Source organism: Juglans regia, chromosome 8 (genome assembly GCF_001411555.2).
Source record: "Juglans regia cultivar Chandler chromosome 8, Walnut 2.0, whole genome shotgun sequence".
In the NCBI taxonomy this organism is placed as follows: domain Eukaryota; kingdom Viridiplantae; phylum Streptophyta; class Magnoliopsida; order Fagales; family Juglandaceae; genus Juglans; species Juglans regia.
The window spans coordinates 13902881-13924606 of NC_049908.1; the positions used below are offsets into that span (position 1 = coordinate 13902881).

The 21726-nt window shown below is 34.6% G+C and overlaps 2 protein-coding genes across 2 annotated transcripts; one reads left to right on the plus strand and one right to left on the minus strand.

Moving 5' to 3' along the window:
* Positions 1 to 2731: 2731 nt before the first annotated feature.
* Positions 2732 to 4712, minus strand: LOC108988684 (probable inactive patatin-like protein 9). Its single transcript, XM_018962009.2, has 2 exons — positions 3405 to 4712; positions 2732 to 3146 (listed from the first exon to the last, which is right to left on the minus strand). The coding sequence occupies exons 1-2, from the start codon at positions 4341 to 4343 to the stop codon at positions 2913 to 2915; spliced, it is 1173 nt and encodes a 390-aa protein (XP_018817554.1). The 5' UTR covers positions 4344 to 4712; the 3' UTR covers positions 2732 to 2912.
* Positions 4713 to 15012: 10300 nt separating this feature from the next.
* LOC108981261 (uncharacterized mitochondrial protein AtMg00810-like) lies at positions 15013 to 16188 on the plus strand. Its single transcript, XM_035692772.1, has one exon. It carries the CDS (start codon positions 15013 to 15015, stop codon positions 16186 to 16188), a length of 1176 nt encoding a protein of 391 aa, XP_035548665.1.
* Positions 16189 to 21726: the final 5538 nt, after the last annotated feature.

Below are 21726 nucleotides of genomic sequence, written 5' to 3' on the forward strand. Positions count from 1 at the left end.
TCACATCTCTTTGCTTATCATCCAAGCCTATTATAACAATTAATTTTAAGCTATTAATATATATATTATCATATGCAAGGGAAAAAAAAAAAAAAAAAGATTCTGCTGTTTGTTGCTTGCAATAAGAGAACATATATATAAGCTCCATGACAAATGAAAAGAGATTTCCAATATAGTCGAGTTCTTCGAGTTTCTCTTTATGTCTGTCGCAGTTTTCTTTATTACAACCCGTGATAACTAACCCTGTCAATTTTTTTTTTTTCCTGTATTTTCTGTATTATCTTTTCTTCTCATCTTAGATATTTTGCATGCCATCAATTATTTTGGAGGAAAGAAAAAACAAAGAAGCCATGCATAGTGGTAATAACAACAAGAAATCAGACTTTTTCAGTACCATATATATATGCATGCAGTGCTTGCCCTTGGCAAGGGCAAAGTGTCCAGAAAATGGACCCTTTACCAACAATGAATTCCGTTGAAAATTGAATCCCCACATGAACAAAACCGAATTATGACTTGCCAAAATGGTTGGGGTCCCCCAAATTAAAATGCCTGTTCCTTTCGTATCCAATTAGGAAATTTCATTTCCGAGGAAAAATCCAATTCAAAAGTTGGGGGCCGGACTTTATGAGCTGTGCTATGCATCAGCCGGAAGCCGCAACACACCACAAGTAATTTTTTTTTTCACTCAATACATTGAGTGTACGGCGGCTGCAGCGTACAGTAGGCTGATATTTATATTTTCTCGGACTTTATTTCCGACCCTCGCCGCAATTGAAAGCAACACCAACTTGAGTTACAGTCTTATTAGGTAATTACGGTGAAAACCCATAGGATTCCATTTTGCATGTAAAAAAAAGTGTGTCATGTGTGTGTTTGTGCCAACATTTGTTTAAGTTGAAAATCTAAGTGGCTTTACCTTATGTCATTATCACCCATTTATAATATATTAAGGTGTTTTTGTTAAGTATATTCTACCTAACTTCACTATCATCTTTAGACTTCCAGCCTTTGAGATACCACAATTAAAGACCAAACAACTTAAAATAAATGCCTAAGAAAATGACACAAAGTAACGAAATAGGGGGCCCATTAGATATATGCTCATCTTATCACACTAGTGGCTCTGGCTCGTGCCAACACTAGTGGACAACTATAGCTAATTATAAATTAGGATGACTTAACGTAATAATCAGATTTATTTTAGAGAAATGATTTGTATAAGTTTCAAATAGACAAGTCTCATACAAATCTTTGTAAAAAAGTGGATCTCATATTAAAAAAGTAAAAAAAAAAAAAAAAACTATTTTTTATTTGTGAGACCCATTGTTTTACAAAAGACTTGTACGAGATTTGTCTATTTAGAACTTGTATCTAACATTACTCTTTATTTTATAATAAAATGTTTTTATAATTTAATGTATTATATTATATTATATTAATTTATAAATAAATAAATATTTTTTTATATAGATCTTATATTTATTTATTTTTTTAAAAAAATTTAGATATTACAATTTCATTTCTCAAAATATATAATAATCGAGATCCATGGGAGGAAAGGCGATGCTTCTCTTTTGCAACTTTTTTAACAAGGTGGTTTTGTTACAGAGTGATGTTATCTCCTGACATTAATAACAGATTTTGATTCCCTTTTCCTTTATCCAAAATACTGCTTCTGTTCGTTGCCATAAATTCATAAAAAGTGGGAGACACAATTACCCCAAGCGACCATTTTCCCATCTCAGGGGTCGAGCAAAAAGAAAGTAAAACATGTTATTTAAGTACAAGTGTGATAAGAGAGGGCAATGTTTAAGATTAAAAACAACTGTTTTCTTAATACAAAGCTATGATTCTTGGCATAATTAGAAGAAATACGTCGTATATCACAAAATGTTTAAAAATTTTTTTATTATAAATTAGATCTCTCATATTATAATAAATCATATCAATTTATAGACTTATTTTAATAAGATTTTTTTGTAAACTTAACAGTTCGGTAAATAAATAAATGATAAAGAGTTATTTCCTTTGACCTCGTTTCACTGTTTTCAATTTCGTATCGTACCGGAGACAATGAAGAGTATCAAACCTCCAAAGAGACTTATAAGTCTAAAATTTATTAGATTAAATTGTAATTGGGGCAAACTGAAGAGATTATAGATGAAAAATAATTGAGAAATGATTTGTACAGTCTAAAAATATGTTATTTTCATGCATTTAAAAAAAATATAAAAAATAGGAGACTCACATAATAAAAACTAACTTATTTTTATGATAAATTTCACATTTTTCAAAAGGAATGACATGCTTGTTCTAAAATGTATCTACCATTGCTTATACAAATTTCAAAACCCTCGTAAAGTTCAACTTTTATGAATATGAGAATTAGAACTACTACAGATACAACAAAATTATACAAAATAAATTCATAAATTGATATAATTTCATGAAATTTTTTAGATCTATTTTATAATAAAAATAACTTTACAATCTGACGTATCATATCAAGTTACATCAATTTATAAATTTATTTTTGTATAATTTTTTTGTAACTAAAGTATTTTCCAATGAGATTTACTAGTTTAGACTGCATCCATTAGGTAGTTTATTGGGGTAATGGATATTGCATGAATTACGTGTATATATAAAATCACAATATGTTGTTAATTATTTATTGGTATTTCTTTAACGATCAAAATTAAGACGGGACACGACAGAAAGAGCCATAGAGAAAATAAACTGAAAAGGTTATTATTAACTGCTATTTCACTCAGAAACATTGACTGAACCTGAGGTTGGTTCCAATGTCTCTGACAAAATACAGAAAAACAAAAAAAAAAAACAAAAAAACAAAAAACAAAAAAAAAACAAAAACAAAAACAGAAAAGAAAAAAGAAAAAACAACCTAACTAACGGCCAGTAGCGAGGGGGCTAACGGCGGATTCCTTGCAGGGACTGGGCGGAATGCTGTTCTTTCGCGATGCAACAAGCCGTTGTACCAAGTTCTCGATCCTCTGCCCGTTAGTCTCCGTCAGTAACCGCTTCCCGCCAAACGGTAACGATTCCACCCCCCTCTCTTTCAGCACCTCCTCCTGCTCCTCCATTCTCGGCCCCATCACTTCTTCCCTTAACAAACCGTTCGCCTGCCCACGTTTCACCCAGTCAGTAAAACAGAAGAAAAATCGCAAATGTGTTTGGTTGCCAAGAAAAACTAGTAAAACAGAACGTTTAATCACGAGAAATCTCAAATTCACTTCAACCATACCAAACAATTATAACGGACCAACTTATAGTGGAGTGCGCTTTCTTTTTATTTCTTTATGTTTCTGGCATTTTCTAGCCATCCAAACAGATCCGATTCCTAGAGTAAAGCAAAGAATGTAAAACAGTGTACACGGTACCTGAATTCTCACGTAGTCCGTACTATTCCAGCAGAAGGCGTTCCCCAACATCTGGTCAATTGTCTCGGAAACTCCATCAAGCACAATGTCAACCACCGAAGACGTCGAGCACTCACCGTTATAACGGACTACTTTCTGTCCACAGCCAGCACCACTCGACGGGCCGTTACCTAGCGAAAGGACCAACAGATCCTCGACACCGTTTACGGAAGGGAAGTCGCGCTTGTTGTGGAGCACGTGGGTGACGGCCGCTGCCGTCGGGTTGTTCATCACGAGGCCGCCGTCTACGGCGGAGCAGGAAGTCTTTCCGTCAACGGATGTCAGATTAAACGGCTTGAAGAGGCTTGGTGTGGCTGATGTGGCACGGCACACCTTCCAGAGCTCAAAGTTGAAGCTCTGCGACTCGGACGCGTCGGCTCTGGAGAAAACGAAGGGAGCCGAGCTCTTGAGGTCGAAGCAAGGAATGAGGATTGGCTTACACGTGTCCTTCAAGGTCAAGACCGTGCCGTCTTCTCTCTTGAACACTTCCTTGAGTACCTTGTCCATGCTCTTACCGGAGTATCTCCGGCGCCGGTGAAATAGTCCCGCATGCCTGAGTTTGAAGAGTTCAGAGTTTCTGGCAGAGATCAGATTAACGGCGTCTCTGGCGGAAAACAGAGGACGGCCGGTACCGTCGTCGGCGGAAAGCATGGCAGCGAGGAGGGCGCCGATGCCAGTACCGGCAATGAGGTCGAAAAAATCTGCGATTCGGGCTTGAGGATCGCCGGTGTTGAGGCGGATCTGATCCTCGAGGCGGATAAGGGATGCACCGGAGACAATGCCATTGGTTCCACCGCCGTCGATGCTAAGAATACGAGTCTTCTTGGTGTGCTCGCAGTGAGAGAGCCATTTCTGCTCCAGCTTGGAGAAGATCTCCAGCGTTACCTTGCTGAGCTCCATTCCTCTATATCGACGTCTCTCTCTATGTATGTGCAGCTCTTTAGATAGAAAGAAAAAAAATATATATTGAAAAGAAAAGGAAAGCTAAAGGAAAATAAGGTATCAGGGTCACAGAAGAGGGTGGGTTTTAATTGTGATTCTGCTGCTGTTAAAGAATGTGTCTGCGACTCTGCGGGAGAAGGAAATGAGGAGAAAAGGGATGGAAAGGGCAATCACGCTTTGCAACTGAGAGCCATTAATGCATGGATGAATCACACCCGCTCTCTCTCTCTCTCTCCAAATCTCTCTGGGTTTGAGGGTGGAGATTCTGGTTTCTGGCGCACACTAGAGTCTGTGTGCTCTGAGAGTGAAAACAAGCAGGGCAGTGGAGTGAGGGACATGGGCCTTTGGATGCTTATATACTCCATCCATCCCTCTCTCTTTATTGTACCGTCTTAATTATTTAGTTTTATTTGCATTTTTTCTAATTTCTAAACGAGGGTTAATTAACATGAATATTAATGTCTTCTTTAGGTTTTTCTAAGAATCTTTTTACTCTATGCATATATATATATATTCACATCTTTTAAAATTTAATTTTATATATAAAAAAATTTCACGTTAGATTATGTATGTTTGTGACAAAATAATTAAAAATATTATTATTAATTTTTTTTAAATTATTAGTTTTTAGATATTTTGTAATTAGCAACCACTACATTTGTAAAATAATATTTGTATAGTGAATAATAAAATAATACTTGTAGAGTAAAGAGTGATTTAGATTCAGAGATGAGTTGAGATGGATTGAGATAGTTTGTGAATATTAGAATAAAAGTTGAATTATTTATTATATTTTGTGTAAAAATTTGAAAAAATTATTTTAAAATTTAAAAAAGTTAAATTGTTTATTATATTTTGTGTAAAAATCTGAAAAAATTGTAATGATTAAATGAAATGAGTTAAAATAGATTGAAATGAGTTACGAATACAAACGAGACCTAAATAGTAAAATAACATTTGTGGTAGGAAAGAGAAAAAAATAATAAAATAATATTTGAATTGTGAACAGTATAACTTCAAATTTATAAAAATGTTGTTCATAATTATACAAATATGTAAATACATATACAGATGTATAATTCAATGCAGTTTAATTTAATATTATATTATATAAATATGTAGATGCATATAGATAATCTAATTCTAGTACTCTTACCTACGTGGTTGGGGTGTCCTTGCACGTGCAACTGAGCGTGTTTGTGTCAGTTTAAGGGAAGCGCTATCCTCGGCTATTTATCAGGCTCGTCTGGCTCTCGTGTTTCTTATTTCTCGGTTATTTCTGTATTACATTTATTTACTTTTCTGCCTTAGATTTCTTCAAATTTTATATTACTCGAACAAGCCACAACAGAACCAACCTAATGTTCTTGCCCAGAAAATTCGTCACAGCTGCATTAATTTCTTTTTTCTAAGCAAATTACTTCACTTGTTTTTTTTTTTGGAGTGTTTAATTTAAGGAGTCATATCTCTTGGATCGACTCCAATAGAGGTGGAGATGGAGATGGAGTCCCTCCACCCCGATCTATAGCTTATCCAGTGGTTTGGATTAGACTGGGAGACCCTCCATCCATTTCTCCACAGAATGCCTGATTGCCTTGATTGAAAGGATGGAGGTCGCCACCCCAACCCAATCCAAGTCGAGTTGGGGCTACGGCCGGTTCATCCCCTATCCTTTGTAAGAGCATTCATATATAATATCTTATGTAAAATACATTTTTTTGTAAAATATAAAAAAAAATTGATCAAAAGATCCTTCTAATAAATTTTATATTTTTATTTTTATTTTACATTTTGTTACGGTAATCTTCTAGATGTAGAGAATAATGTTCATAATTCTAAAACATTTTTAATTATTTTTTCTCTCATTTGCAAATTCATTAGTAGTTAAAAGAAATATTTGAAATGAATAAAAAATATTAAAAAAGAATATTTAAATAATATAGAGAAAAAATAGATAAGCAGATATATGATCTATTATAAAAATCAGTATGTAAAATAATAAAAAAAAAAAGTGAGTTTTGATAATGCATTTTGAAGGATAAGATAAAAGAACCATTGTGAATGCTCTAAAAAGTAAAAACTCCACTATTCTCTTTCTTACGTATATTCACAAATTGATGTGATCAATATGTCAGATTGTAAAATTGTTTTTATTTTTGTTTTGAACATATGAAGACTTTATTATCAATAAAAATATTGAATAATATTACTTAGTTATCTAAAACTTACCGCTCATATGACCTTCTCGAGGTGACATCAAAACCAAGCACATGTTTTATTTTAAAAAATTAGAAAACACAAACCCAAAAGGTATAGAAGTAACCTAGAATTTCACTTTTCATTTTTTTTTTTATATTTTTGTATGCCCTTTTATATTTTTTAATAAACCACACACGACAAGATGGCTATATGAGCAATAAGTTTTAAGATGACTCAATAGCAATACTCTAAAAAAAAATATTTTCCTTCCAACACGAATATTTAAACCACAAATAATGCATATTAATCGGTTTTTTTTTTTAAGTATTTTGAAAATGGATCTCATTAATCTCACGTGCACAAACACAAAAACACAACAAAAAGATTTTCTCATAAGTAAACATGCTCTCCTTTTAAGTTTTGAAATAAATTCTTGTATCATTTTCAACATCATTTTGCATTCTAAATTCACACATAAAATAAATACATGTATATGTAAGTGTGTATCATGTATACATACATGCATGATACACACTTACATATTTATTATTTTCTCATAAGAGATAAACCACATGGATTAAATTAATAATTAATGTTTTTTTAAATAATTTTCAAGGAGCGTGCTAATTAATCTTACCAAGTATTGAAATAAATAAATAAATGTATATATATATATACACACACACATACACAAGTTAGAGATACATATATATACTTACACATACATATAATAAGTTCTTTTCATGATCGTCATAAAAGACGATTTTTGTTGCAATCCTATTGGGTGCTGCGATTAGGAGTGGGAGGCGGGCCCCGTCCACCCTTTCCAGCTCCCACCTGGTCGAGGCGGGGCCCCGTCTGCAAATAGGGAGCATGCGGGCGGATACCCGCACATAGCTGGGCTTTGGGGGACCGGGCCCAAGCCCGCTTGAGATTTACCTCCTATGCCCGACCCAACATATATATACTCTTCTCTCTCTCTCTCTCCTCTCTGTTTAAATTTCTCATCGTCGTTGTCCCGTGACCATCACTCCCAACTGGTTGTCATCGTAGTCTCTCTCTCTCCCCAATTGTCGTCGCCTCCTGGCGATATCTCTCTCTGTGTGGGTTGGTTGTGCCTGTTGTCATGGTTACTTGTAATTGTTGCTCGCCGTTCACCATTTGCAATGGGTGGGCAGTGGGCGGAGCCCACCCCAACCTCATGAGGTGCGAGTAGCAGCCTTAATTGCGATACTGAATTGCCAGAAGCCCACAACAATTAATGATGTACTAAGCTTGATTGTTTCAAGAATCCGACGAAGCTCTCATTTTTCATTTCCTTAATAAAGAAAATATGGACAAATACCGGCCATTTGCCAAAAAAGAGAGGAAAGACAAACTACATTGTAGAAGAAGACACAAAACCATCAAGACGCGTGGGCCACAATCACCAGTTGAAAGGGATATTTGAAAATGGTGGCCGTAAAGTGTAGGCAGATGGCCGACCAAGCGAAGGCACATGTGGCGGTTGTAAGCGGATGGAAGGCTATGGACCTAAGGGTTTTTTTCATTATGCTAACAAAAAGTGAGACGAAATTGCAGGAAAACGATTGAAAAATACATATTATCAACAAAGCATCCATTTTGGAGCCGTTTCGGTTTCGTGTTTTTGAAGATATCTTGAATTTAAAACCCGAGCTAGCTGGATATATGTGTTTGTGTGTGTAATACTTAGGTACAATCAAAATAATATCGGCAAGTTAATGTAACATAAATGAGGAAAAGATGAAGGACAGGACAAGATTACGTTGTACCTCTAAACCCTATGTTCATTTGTCACAAAGCAAGAAGACATGGACCACATGCCTCCGGCTAATCTATCCCTCTGTTATAAATGATGGAAAGAAAGGACAATATGAAGTTGTATCAGACAAACCTTCGATCACTTCAGTTGAACAGTGGTTCTCACAGCAAGGATAGGAGACATGGACCACATACCTCCTAATCTATACCATTATCCCTCTTATTTTTGTAAGGCTTCATTATTTCTCTTCAATCTCTCTCTCTCTCGTACGTATCCTTCATTTGTCTGCCCAAGCGAATCCCTCCTCCCCCATTCTTTCTCTCTCCATCACTGATTCATTATTCTCAAGCTCCTTCTCTTTGCCAATTCCTTTTGGTCAAGACTCAGATAAAATAAATTAAAATTAAATTAAAAATTAAAAGTTAAATAAAATATTTTAAAATTAATATTTTTTAATATTATTTTATATAAAATTTAAAAAAATTAAATTATTTATTATTGCATTCCGATCCTCACGAACTCCAATGGCCACTACTCTCCCTCTGACCCAAATATACAAAGTACATAGCCTGCCTGTTTTCGTCGGTGCATGAGTCTCGCACCACAACTGAATATCTCTCCCCACTCTTGTCTCTTCTATTTAACTCGTTTTAATGATTTATTTTGTTTGTCGCTTATTTTTATAGATACTATGAACAAGGCAGGCCCCCATTCCGACTGGCATTAAAATAGAACAAATCCTGGGTTTGGGCCTGCTTTGGGAAACAAATATTTTGGGCTCCGTTTTAAGCCTTCTTTAAAGTGGTGCACGATCCATATAAGACCCATATTATTTTGGCCCGTAGTAAAATATTGAAAAATAACATACAACTTCTTTTGGGCTTTTGAAGTATTTTTGGGAAAAGTCCATTAATGGATTAATGGTTTTATATATCCGAAATAATTAAAGCTAGCAATAGCAAACAAAACAAAACAATCTTACATATGCGAATAAAAACACTACAGATCTAGTAAATATTGATTGTTTTCTAAAAATAAATAATAATACCAAAAGTAAGATAAGAAGAAACATTTTGTCCACTATAAGGCCTTGTTTGATTACGTAGTTTAAATGAGATGAGATTTGATGTTTTGTTGAAACTTAAATAAAATATTATTAGAATATAATTTTTATTTTGGGATTTGAAAAAGTTAAATTATTTATTATATTTTATGTGAAAGTTTGAAAATTTGTAATGATGAGATGAAATAAAAGATGAGATGGTTTTGTATACTCAAATCGGGCCTAAGTCTCCAATTGACTCAAGATAATCTCAATGAAGAAGCCCTATAATCTCTTTGGTAGGACTGTTCACCCAAATCGACCCAATCTGACCCGAATTGGAGACTTATAAGTGAAACCACCTGATTTAGTCTTCTTTTTTTCAACTAAGGACAAAGATTAGGTTCCAAGACACGGCAAAGGAAAAGCACAAAGGAAGGCCATAAAACATATTTCAAGATGCAAATCTCTTAAGGTTGCGTTTGGATGTTGAATTGAGTTGAGTTGAGATGAAAAAATATTATTAAAATATTATTTTTTAATATTATTATTATTTTGAGATTTGAAAAAGTTGAATTGTTTATTAAATTTTGTATTAAAATTTGAAAAAATTATAATTATGAGTTTAGATGTGTTTATCATCCAAACGTACCCTAAACATCATTTCATATTATACTAGTAATAATACAACAAAACAAAAGAATACTGCTGTAGATAAATCCTAGGCTGCAAAACTTTTTGGCAGTAATGTATATTAAGGGGTTCATTCATCCAGCCCAAGTCATTGCCAATATCAGCAAAACTGAATGAAAAACCACTTAAAATATAATATTTCATACAATTGGCCTAACTGAAAATGATAAAATGTTTTGTAAGTATGAAGAACAAACACTCATGCAACATAACTATAACACAAAGACAGCACCAAGAGCATAATATTCTCTGTTTTTTTTCTTGGCTATTAAATTATGATTAGAAAAGAAAGAAAAATTACACAAATAAGAGAAACTTATTGTTCAAGACAAAGAGTACACTAAGGACAGGTTTGGGAGGTGAGATAAGAATTTTGTGTTTTATTTTGAAGTTTAAAATATTATGTTTTAATATTATTATTGTTTTAGAATTTAAAAAAAGTGCATGTATTGAGATTTGAAAAAGTTGAATTGTTTATTATATTTTGTATGGAAATTTGAAAAAGGTGTAATGATGAGATGAGATGAGATGAAATGAGAATTTTATGTTTTGTTTTGGTTACCAAACCTGCTGTAATTGAACAATGTACAATCCCAACAGCACCTTTAGAAATACAGCTTACAATATATGCTCCACAACAACACCTTGAACTGTATGTAACTCTTAACAAAAATACAAAATTCATCTATTGACTGAATAAATAAAGCAAGTTAAAAACATAATAAGGCTCACAAGTAGGCCTGCAACTCAGCTCGCCCAAAGCTATTTTGGATCCAAACTAACCCGACCTGGTGACAAGACAGTATGAAATAGACCCGATCCGACCAGGTCGATTCGGATCGGGTTAAAATTGTCGATTTTTTAAAATTTTTTTATTTTTTATTTTTAATTAGAGAAATATCCTGGCGTCTTTTCTGGAATCTTCAACCTTGGAGCTCATCAGACAACATCTTCTTTGTGACGTTACCTCTATGGAGAGCTTCATCTCCAATCTTGTGTTGTTTGTAACTCCAACATCTCCCAAAATCAGCCCATCCAAACTTTGGAACTAAAAAATGGAGGCTCCAACTATTGGAGAATAATTCAGAACCACATGCAAAGGGAGGAAAGGAAATCATGGATACTGAAGAATGAAGACCTGCCATTTCTGTTTTTAGAAACCATTTACGTTTCCGTTAGTTATTTTGCCTTTTTCCTTGCTGAGTTGTATATAAAGGGTAGTATTGTCTTTCCATATGAAATAGGCAGTTAGAATATTTTTTAGCAACTGTATATAAATACATGCTTGTACACTTGCTATGGTAAATAATTCAATACAGAGAGTTTTCTTCTCTTCATTTCAGAATTTCTCCTCCGCAAATTCTCCTTGCATTTCCATTTCTTACATGGTACCAGAGTTCCCTTGATCCAATGACAACCAATACTGAGGATGATGTTCTTAAACCCACCAACGACAAGCCTTCCCTTGAACGATACCTCAATTTCTCAGACCCTTTCAACCCATTCCGGATTGAGAATGGTGATAACCCTGCTGCTGCATTGGTTTCTGACCTTTTAATTGCTGACAATTATGTTAGCTGGTCACGTGCTGCTAGCCGAGCTCTTTGTGCAAAGAACAAACTTGGATTCATCAATGGCACGATTCTTAAACCCACTGATTCCTCAGATCCCCTTCTTGAAGCTTGGGAGAGATGCAACGATTTAGTTGTTTCTTGGTTACAAAACTCTGTAAGTGCCTCTATGAAATCAAGTCTTACTTTAGTTGATGATTCCAGAATTTTGTGGATGGAACTTAAGGATCGTTTTACTCAACAAAATGGTCCTCGTATTTTTCAACTTAAAAGAGATTTAGCTGGTTTATCACAAAACCAGGACCCTGTCACCATTTATTTTGGTCATCTCAAAGGTTTGTGGGATGAGCTTGCCATATATGACCCGCTGCCCAATTGTGATTGTGGCAAATTGAAAGTTCTTCATGATCGTTACGATTGTGATTGTGTCATTCAATTCCTCATGGGATTGTCTGAATCTTATTCAAACACAAGAGAACAGATCATGCTCCTTGACCCTTTACCACCCCTTAACCGTGTATTTTCTATGGTTTAACAACAAGAACGCCACCATCAGATGATTTCCAACTCTGGCCCTTCTGATCTTATGGCCATGATAGCTAGACCTACCTACATTCCCACCAAAAATCATGCCAAGATCACCAACTCTACTTACCAGAAAAACAATCGACCATATTGCTCCCATTGCAAGATTCCAGGCCACTCTCTTGATAACTGTTTTAAGATTGGTAATACTGAACCTCTATTGTGTACACATTATCACATGACTGGCCATAATGTTGACAAATGTTACAAATTAAACGGCTATCCTCCTGGACACAAGCTCCACTGGAAAACTAGAAATTTTGCAGCAGCTGCCAATCACTCTCGTGCTCTTTCAGAGGATAATCATGAGGATGAACCAACTGAATCAATGGCTCTTACCAAGAACCAATATCAGCAACTTCTTGCTCTTTTGCATCCAAAGGATACCAGCTCATCCATGGCTTCTCTTTCTATTGCACAACCTTCTCCCTCTTCATCTTCTAATCATGTCAGCACCTCTCGAATTTTTGGTATGGTCACTTGTGCTTCCACACACACAACAATTTCACAATTCACACACCTCACCTTGGATCATTGACACAAGTGCAACAGATCATATGATCTGTTGTTTCTCTCTTTTCACATCCATAACAGCAACTGTTTGTTACCAAGTCAAGTTACCTAATGGAGAAACAGTTCCTGTTACTCATACTGGTGTTGTAAGACTCTCTAAGAATTTAGTGCTTCATCATGTCTTGTGTGTACTCTCTTTCCATTTTAATTTACTTTTTGCCAAACAACTTGCCCAACATAATTCCTGTTGCCTCATATTTCTGTCCAATTCTTGTTTCCTATAGGACCTAGCATCTTGGACAACGATTGGGATGGGTGAAGTTAGAGGAGGACTTTATCATCTACTTAGTTCACAGGTGTCACCTTCTGCTCTCACTGATGCTTGGCCTCTTTTCATACACAAAGATCAATTCCCTTCTTCTTCTGCTACTCATTCAGCCTCTTTTCATGATTTATGGCATTATCGACTTGATCACATTTCCCCTTCCAGATTAGTTTTAATCAATGACCCTATTGTAACAAACAATCTGAGATTTCATAATCAAATGCCATGTTCTATTTGTCCATTAGCCAAACAGCATCGTCTACCATTTCCACACTCTGAACATTCATCCTTGCATGCTTTTGATATAGTGTATTGTGATATTTGGGGTCCCAACTCCACCATTGCTGTTGACGGTTCTCGTTTCTTTCTCACAATTGTCGATGATTTCTCTAAAACAACTTGGGTTTATATGCTTCAAAATAAATCTGAAACCCAAGCTTGTATTGTCACTTTTGCAATCTAATTGAAACACAATTTCAAACAAAAGTTAAGATACTTAGGAGTGACAATGGTTCTGAATTCCAAATGAGAGATTTCTATCAAACCAAAGGCATTATACACCAAAGGAGTTGTGTTGAAACACCTCAACAAAACGGGACAGTAGAAAGAAAACATCAGCACATCTTGAATGTGGCTCGGGCCTTGAGATTTCAATCAAATGTTCCTCTCAAATTTTGGATTGACTGTGTTCTAACAGCAGTTTATCTTATTAATAGAACCCCCACCCCTCTTCTCCAAAATAAAACCCCTTATGAAACCCTCTTCCATACCCCACCCCATTACCAACATTTAAAAGTTTTTGGATGCCTTGCTTATGCATCTACATTATCCCATGGAAGGAAGAAATTCAATCCCCGAGGTAGAAAGTGTATCTTCTTAGGCTACCCTTTTGGAGTAAAAGCCTATAAATTACTGGATTTACAAACTGAACAAATCTTCTTATCCCGAGATGTCCAATTTCATGAAACCATATTTCCTTTTCATTCCCACAAACCCAACACAGAATCTTCCTCTCTATTCTTACAATCCCCCCTTCTCACTATGCCACATCCCATTCTTTCTTCTTCTCACCAACAACATCATTCCCCTCCTCCCATCACTGAACCATTACCTGCTACAATTCTTCCTGAGGACCTCAGCTCCTACTCCCAGAACTCTTCTCCCATCACTCAACCATCACCTGCTCCAAATCTTCCAGAGGACCTCCACTCATACTCCCAAAACTCTTCTCCCATCACTCAACCACCACCTGCTCCAAATCTTCCAGAGGACCTCCACTCATACTCTCCAAACTCTTTTCCTTCTCCACTTATTCCTTCAACCTCCCATATCCCACTTCGAAGGTCCACTAGAACTCAAAGTGCACCCAGTTTTTTGCAGGATTTCCATTGTCAACAGACTACTCTTACTACTCCCATTCCAAAGTTGAATAAGAAGCTCATGTCTTCATCAGGTACAAGTTTTCCTTTGCATTATACACTTTCTTATAATTCTTTTTCACCTCCATATGAAGCTTTTTCCACCATTATTTCCACTCACATTGAACCACAGACTTACAAACAAGCCATTAAAGACCTGGGTTGGTGTCAAGCCATGGACAAAGAGCTGGCTGCTTTGGAAGCAAATCACACTTGGGAACTCATTGATTTACCACCTGGAAAAGTACTTATTGCATGCAAGTATGTATACAAAATTAAGTACAACTCTGATGGGAGGGTTGAAAGGCTAAAGTTAAGATCAGTAGCTAAAGGCTATATCAACTTGAGGGGGTTGACTATCAAGAGACTTTTTCTCCTGTTGCAAAACTAGTTACAGTAAGATGTCTCTTAGCTATTGCATCAATTAAAGGTTGGCACTTACATCAATTTGATGTAAATAATGCCTTCCTACATGGGGATTTACATGAAGATATTTATATGAACAAGCCTCTCGGTTACACCAAAGGTTCTCCCAATCAAGTTTGCAAGTTACTCAAAAGCTTATATGGCCTCAAACAAGCATCAAGGCAGTGGTATTCTAAACTCTCAAATGCCTTAATTGAATCTGGTTTCTCTCAATCAAAGGCTGATTATAGCCTTTTCACCCGAGACACAAATGGCATCTTTGTTGCTTTACTTGTGTATGTCGATGACATACTTGTAGCAAGTAATGACCTCACTATTGTAAATGATTTAAAGGCCCTTATGCACAGCAAGTTTCAAATAAAGGATCTTGGCCCATTGAGGTACTTTCTTGGCATTGAGATTGCACGATCCTCTAAAGGAATACATTTTTGTCAGAAGAAGTATACATTGGACATCTTGGCAGATTCGGGTACCTTAGGCAGCAAACACACTAAAGTTCCTATGGAACAAAACCTCAAACTCACTAAGTCCACAGGTACTCCATTATCAGACCCTAGTGTTTACAGAAGATTGGTTGGTCACTTATTGTACCTCACTATCTCTCGGCCTGACATATGTTTTAGTGTTCAAACTTTAAGCCAATACATGGCTAATCCTACTGATACACACCTCCTGACAGCTCATAAAGTTCTCAAATATCTCAAAGGTACCCCTGGTCAAGGCCTCCTTCTCCCTCGTTCTTCCTCATTTCAACTTGAAGCCTACTGTGATTCAGACTGGGCTTCATGTCCAGACACTAGAAGATCTGTAAGTGGCTATTGCATTTTTCTTGGCTCTTCCATGATCTCTTGGAAGTCCAAGAAACAATCGGTTGTTTCCCGATCATCGGCAGAGGCAGAGTATCGCTCAATGGCTGCTGCTTGCTCCGAGTTAACATGGTTACGATTCATCCTATCCACCCTTCAAGTCCCTCATCCCCAAGCAGCTTTCCTTCACTGTGATAACCAAGCTACTCTCCACATCATTGCGAACCCTGTCTTCCCCGAAAGAACCAAACATATCGAGCTCGATTGCCACTTAATTCGTGATAAAATCAAAGAGGGTAGCATCTGCACTCATTATGTTCCCAGCTCTCACCAAATTGCAGACACCATGACAAAAGCCTTGTCTTCCACAGTTCTCAACACTCACTTATCCAAGATGGGAGTCGTAAATCTTTACGCTCCATCTTCCGGTATTGGAGAATAATTCAGAACCACATGCAAAGGGAGGAAAGGAAATCGTGGATACTGAAGAATGAAGACCTGCCATTTCTGTTTTTAGAAACCATTTACATTTCCGTTAGTTATTTTGTCTTTTTCCTTGCTGAGTTGCCTAAATCTCCCAAAAACTTCCAACGTTAGCCACTGCAGACCCTCTTGGGTCAGTTCATTTACAAGATCTTCTCTTGAAGAAAGTCTGTGCTCTATGTCTAGCACTTGGGATTTTGAAAGCATCAATTCCGCTTGGACGGTAGAAAGTTCTGCTGCAGTTGTCTTAAGTGCATCTTCAACCTTCTAATTTTCAGCAATCTTGTCATACAAGCCCTTGAGCTCTTCTTGAAGGGAAGCCATCTTATCATCCATTTCTTTTGCACTCAGTTTTGCAGCTTCAAGTAATCTCTCACCCTCCAAGGCCCTCTTTGTCTCAGAATTGGCATGCAATCCACTTTGTTTGTGTAGATCCTCAAACTTTTTCCACAAGCTCCTCAACAAGTTTTACTGCCCCAGCGTCAACGTCGACAAGCTCTGGAGCAGGCGCTTGTTCTTTTCGGGTGATCGGTTTCGACCAATATTAGATGAAATGAACCCGTTATGGGTTTTGACCCGTTAAACCCGACTTTAGTCAAGTGGGCCCATATCGGGGCCTTTCAGTTTGATTGGGCCAAGCCCTTTTATGCTAATAATGATATACACATAATATATTATATAATAATATTATAAAACGAGAATATTTTTATAAAATGATATTATTTTTATAAGATATTTTATAAAAATACATTTCTTTTAAAATATAATTATATAAAGTGTATAAAAGTTATTGTGTACATCATTTTCCTTTATGCACGGGCCTGCTCACAAGATAACTCGCATATTAAACACATTACCAGTCAAGAGTCAAATAAAAGTTTTTACACTAGTGGCCAAAACTTAGTGAATATGTTTCTCTAAACACACTGCTATCCGAGGACAAACATACTTTCAAGTCATCAAGTTAGTACTGAAATAATCACAATATTGAACTTAAGTTTTGGTTACCGGGTAATACCCGATCTGAATTATTTCAAAACTGAATTGAAACATTTCTATTTCCAACCCATTTCATTTTGGGTTGGTCGGATGAGAAAAGTAGAGTCGGATTGGGTAAATAGTTTTAGCGCTATATATGTTTGTCTCCAATTTTCTCCTTGCAAGTTATACATAATGAAAAGAGACACAAGGATTTTTTTATTAGATGTCACTACTACAACCTAGGGTTTTTGAGACGAAAATTTTCATCAAAAGAAACTACGATATTGTCTCAAAACTCTTTATGGGATGAAAAAAAATCGTCCAAAGGTCGTTCCAATATCATTATCCCAAAATTTTTTTTGGGATGAAAATTTAAATTTTGTCCCAAAAATTAATTTTGGAGACGAAATTGAACAAAACCGTTCGATAGCATTCTAGCAAAAACTTTTTTTGGACGATTAAATTTTATCCAAGATATACGGTCAATTGATAAAATCATTACATTTGACCGTGAAGTTTTTTCGAACATATTAAGTTGAGTGGTCGATTGAAATAAATTCGTTCAAATGCATTGACATGGAAAAATGTTTGAACGTTAAATTTAGTGGTTGAAACACAACTATGTTCAAATATATTACGTTGAATGTTTGATTGGATTATAATATGTTCGAATGATTTATTAGGAGATGACGTTCGAACATGGAATATAGTCTTCAAAAGTAGATGTATTGTTTGAATTTCGCTCATACATAAAAGTTATAAATAGAATCGTTTGAATGATAAGTCAATTTCCAGCTAACTTTAATAACTTACCTTGACAATTTTTCAAATGAATGTAATTGATATTTATTTGATTGGTAGGGGTGTAAATTCAAACCGGAAAACCGGTCCGGACCGGACCCGTTTTACCGGTCTTGAACCGGTCCAGTCCGGGACCGGTTCTTAAAATGTGAAAACCGGCCAATTCCGGTTCAGGGATTTTTTGGACCGGACCGGATTGAACCAGACCAGTTGATAAAAAAAATATAAAAAAAAATATTTTTATATATAAGTTTTATAGAAAATATTATATATATAAACATTTATAACTAATACTAATATTAAATATATAATTTATAACTAATAGTAATATATAATTTATAATTATACCAATAGGCTTAAAAAAATCGAAAAATCAGACCGGACCAGATCGGAAACCAGAAAAATCGAAAGTACCGGTTTAAGAGGATAACCGGTACGTAATCGGTTTTGAAAAATATAAAACCGGTACATACCGATTCGATCTTAGATTTTATCCAAAACTAAACCGGACCGGATCGATTACACTCCAATAGATTGGTTATTTCTTTCCTGAGTGAACGGTTTAGTCTGGTAGCAGATTTTGAGAAAACTTTTTCTAGAATTTCTGGCAATTACCAATTCTGGCAATTATTTTGACAAAAACGTTTGGGTTTTTTCCTCACTTTGTCTCTATAACTTTCCACCTAAGAATATTTTGTCCTATTCGAATGGTTAGCAACTTTGTCGGTCGGTGTTTAGAGACGAATTAAATTTAAATTTCGTACTTAAAAAATTATTTTGTGAGATGAATTTTAATGAAAAAATCTTCTTATAAATGAATTTACATACTAAACTGTACATCAATATTGATATATAAAATGAGAATATTTTTATAAAATAATATTATTTTTATAAAATATTTTATAAAAATACCTTTTATTTAAAATATAATTATATAAAATATATAAAAAATATTGTGTATCATTTTCCTTTATGGACGGGCCTGCTCACAAGCTAACTCGCATATTAAACACATCACCAGTCAAGAGTCAAATAAAAGTTTTTACACTAGTGGCCAATAACTTAGTGAATATGTTTCTCTAAACGCACTGCTGTCCAAGGACAAACATGCTTTCAAGTCATCAGGTTAGTACTGAAACAATCATAATATTGAACTTACGTTTTGGTTATTGGGTAATACCCGATCTGAATTATTTCGAAACTGAATTGAAACATTTCCATTTCCAACCCATTTCATTTTGGGTTGGTCGGATGAGAAAAGTCGAGTCGGATTGGGTAAATAGTTTTAACGCTATATATGTTTGTCTCCAATTTTCTCCTTGCAAGTTATACATAATGAAAAGAGACACAAGGTTTTTTTTATTAGATGTCACTACTACAACCTAGGGTTTTTGAGATGAAAATTTTCATCTAAAAAAACTACGATATTGTCTCAAAACTCTTTATGGGAAGATAAAAAATCATCCCAAGGTCATCCCAATATCATTATCCCAAAATGTTTTTTGGGATGAAAATTTAAATTTTATCCTAAAAAATGATTTTGGAGACGAAATTGAACAAAACCGTTCTATAGCATTCCAACAAAAAAATTTTTTGGACGATTAAATTTCATCCAAGATATAAAGTCAATTGATAATATCATTACATTCGACCGTGAAGTTTTTTCGAACGCATTGGGTTGAGTGGTCGATCGAAATAAATTTGTTCAAACGCATTGACATGGAAACACGTTCGAACGTTAAATTTAGTAGTCGAAACACAGCTATGTTCGAACATATTATGTTGAATGTTTGATTGGATTATGATATGTTTGAATGATTTACTAGGAAATGACGTTCGAACATGGAATATAGTCTTCGAAAGTAGATGTATTGTTTGACGTCGTCAGAAAGCATTTGAACATTTATTATGCTCGAACGGTATCCAATTGACGTTCAAACGCCGATTATGGATTACATTTGAATATTCTTTGCGATTGTTCGAATGGTTTGACTAATTGTGTTCGAACGGTTGTTGCTCGTTCGAACAGTAAGAATTTGATTTTACCCAATAATGAAAAACTAAATACACATACATGATATCTTAAAAAATACATTACAATTTTTTCAATAAACATAAACGTAGTCTCATAAGTATGAACAAAATAAATAAAACAGTAGTGTTCATGATACATAAAGAGTTGTAAATTATGTATAATGTAAGTTAGTTGCATTGAAGTCTGAATTGTTGCATAAGCATATGTATTTGGAGTTGCATTTCTCTCATGAACTCCTCTTATTGATGTTCTTGTTGATTCAATAGCATTTACATGTTTGTTTGTTACTTCATTTGAGCCTCTAACTCATACTGCCTTGTCGTCATTTCATCGATGTCATACCTTGCTATCTCTAATGATCTAAAAGTGTTGGAGGCATTGTTGGACAATGAGGGCAAACTAGAAGGCTCAACATAACAATAGAAACCCCTCAAAATATCATAAATGTGGTGGACCCAGAATTTTTATAAAAATGTCAACATCACTTGTTTAGAAATTTTGATCAGACGCAAATTTAGTATGTACGGCAACTATTTTTTCCTACACATAAGAGAAAGATTTAATATTGTTACAAATATTCAAATATGTTTAATTAAAAAAGATAATATTACTTATATAATTTTTACAGGTATCAGGATGAGTCCATTCTCTATTACGATCGGTATATGATACATCATATAATTTTATTAGATCGTAATTAGATATTTTACTTTTAATACAAGACATATATTTTATAGAAATAAAGTCATTAAAATATGACAAAAAATAAACTTGAACAATCAAATATATAAAAAAACATTATCAATTTTTAAAGAGACGATGAAAAGATTTTGAGCTTGTATGAAGATGAATTTTTAAATTTGATCTATTTATTTTATTTATAAAATTTCGCTCATACACAAAAATTGTAAATAAAATCGTTTGAATGTTAAGTCAATTTCTAGCTAACTTTAATAACTTACCCTGATAATTATTCAATTGAATGTAACTGATATTCGTTTGATTGGTTATTCTTTTCTGAGCGAACGGCTTAGTACATGGTCGAATGAACATTTTATTGAGGACAAAATTATTCGTTTCTAAATATCTCGTTAGAATGTAATATTTCTTGTTCAAATGGTTAGCGACTTTCCTCAATGTCATGTAGAGATGAATTAAATTTAAATTTTTCCCTTAAAATTATTCTGTGAGATGAGTTTTAATTGGTCCCAAAAAAATTGGTCAAAAATACTTTTTCAAGAATTTCTGACAATTACCAATTCAGGCAATTAATTCGACAAAGATGTTTGCCGTTTTTTCCGCAGTTTGACTATAACTTTCCACCTAAGAATATTTTGTCCTATTCGAATGGTTAGCGACTTTGTCGGTCTATGTTTAGAGACGAATTAAATTTAAATTCCGTACTTAAAAATTATTTTATGAGATGAATTTTAAGTTTAGTTTAGATGTTGGAATGAGTTAAATTTTTTTTTATGAATAATAATAAATTAAGGTTATTGAATAAGTTCGATGAAATCTATTTAAAATAAATTTAAAATATATTTAAATATTAAAATAAATTTAAATATGTTTATAAAAAATTATAAAAAAGAATTTTATTATTATTTTATACTGTTTACCTGATCATAAAAACGAAACTTTTTTCTTCTGGCGCCAAACACAATTGAGAGTGAGAGTCAA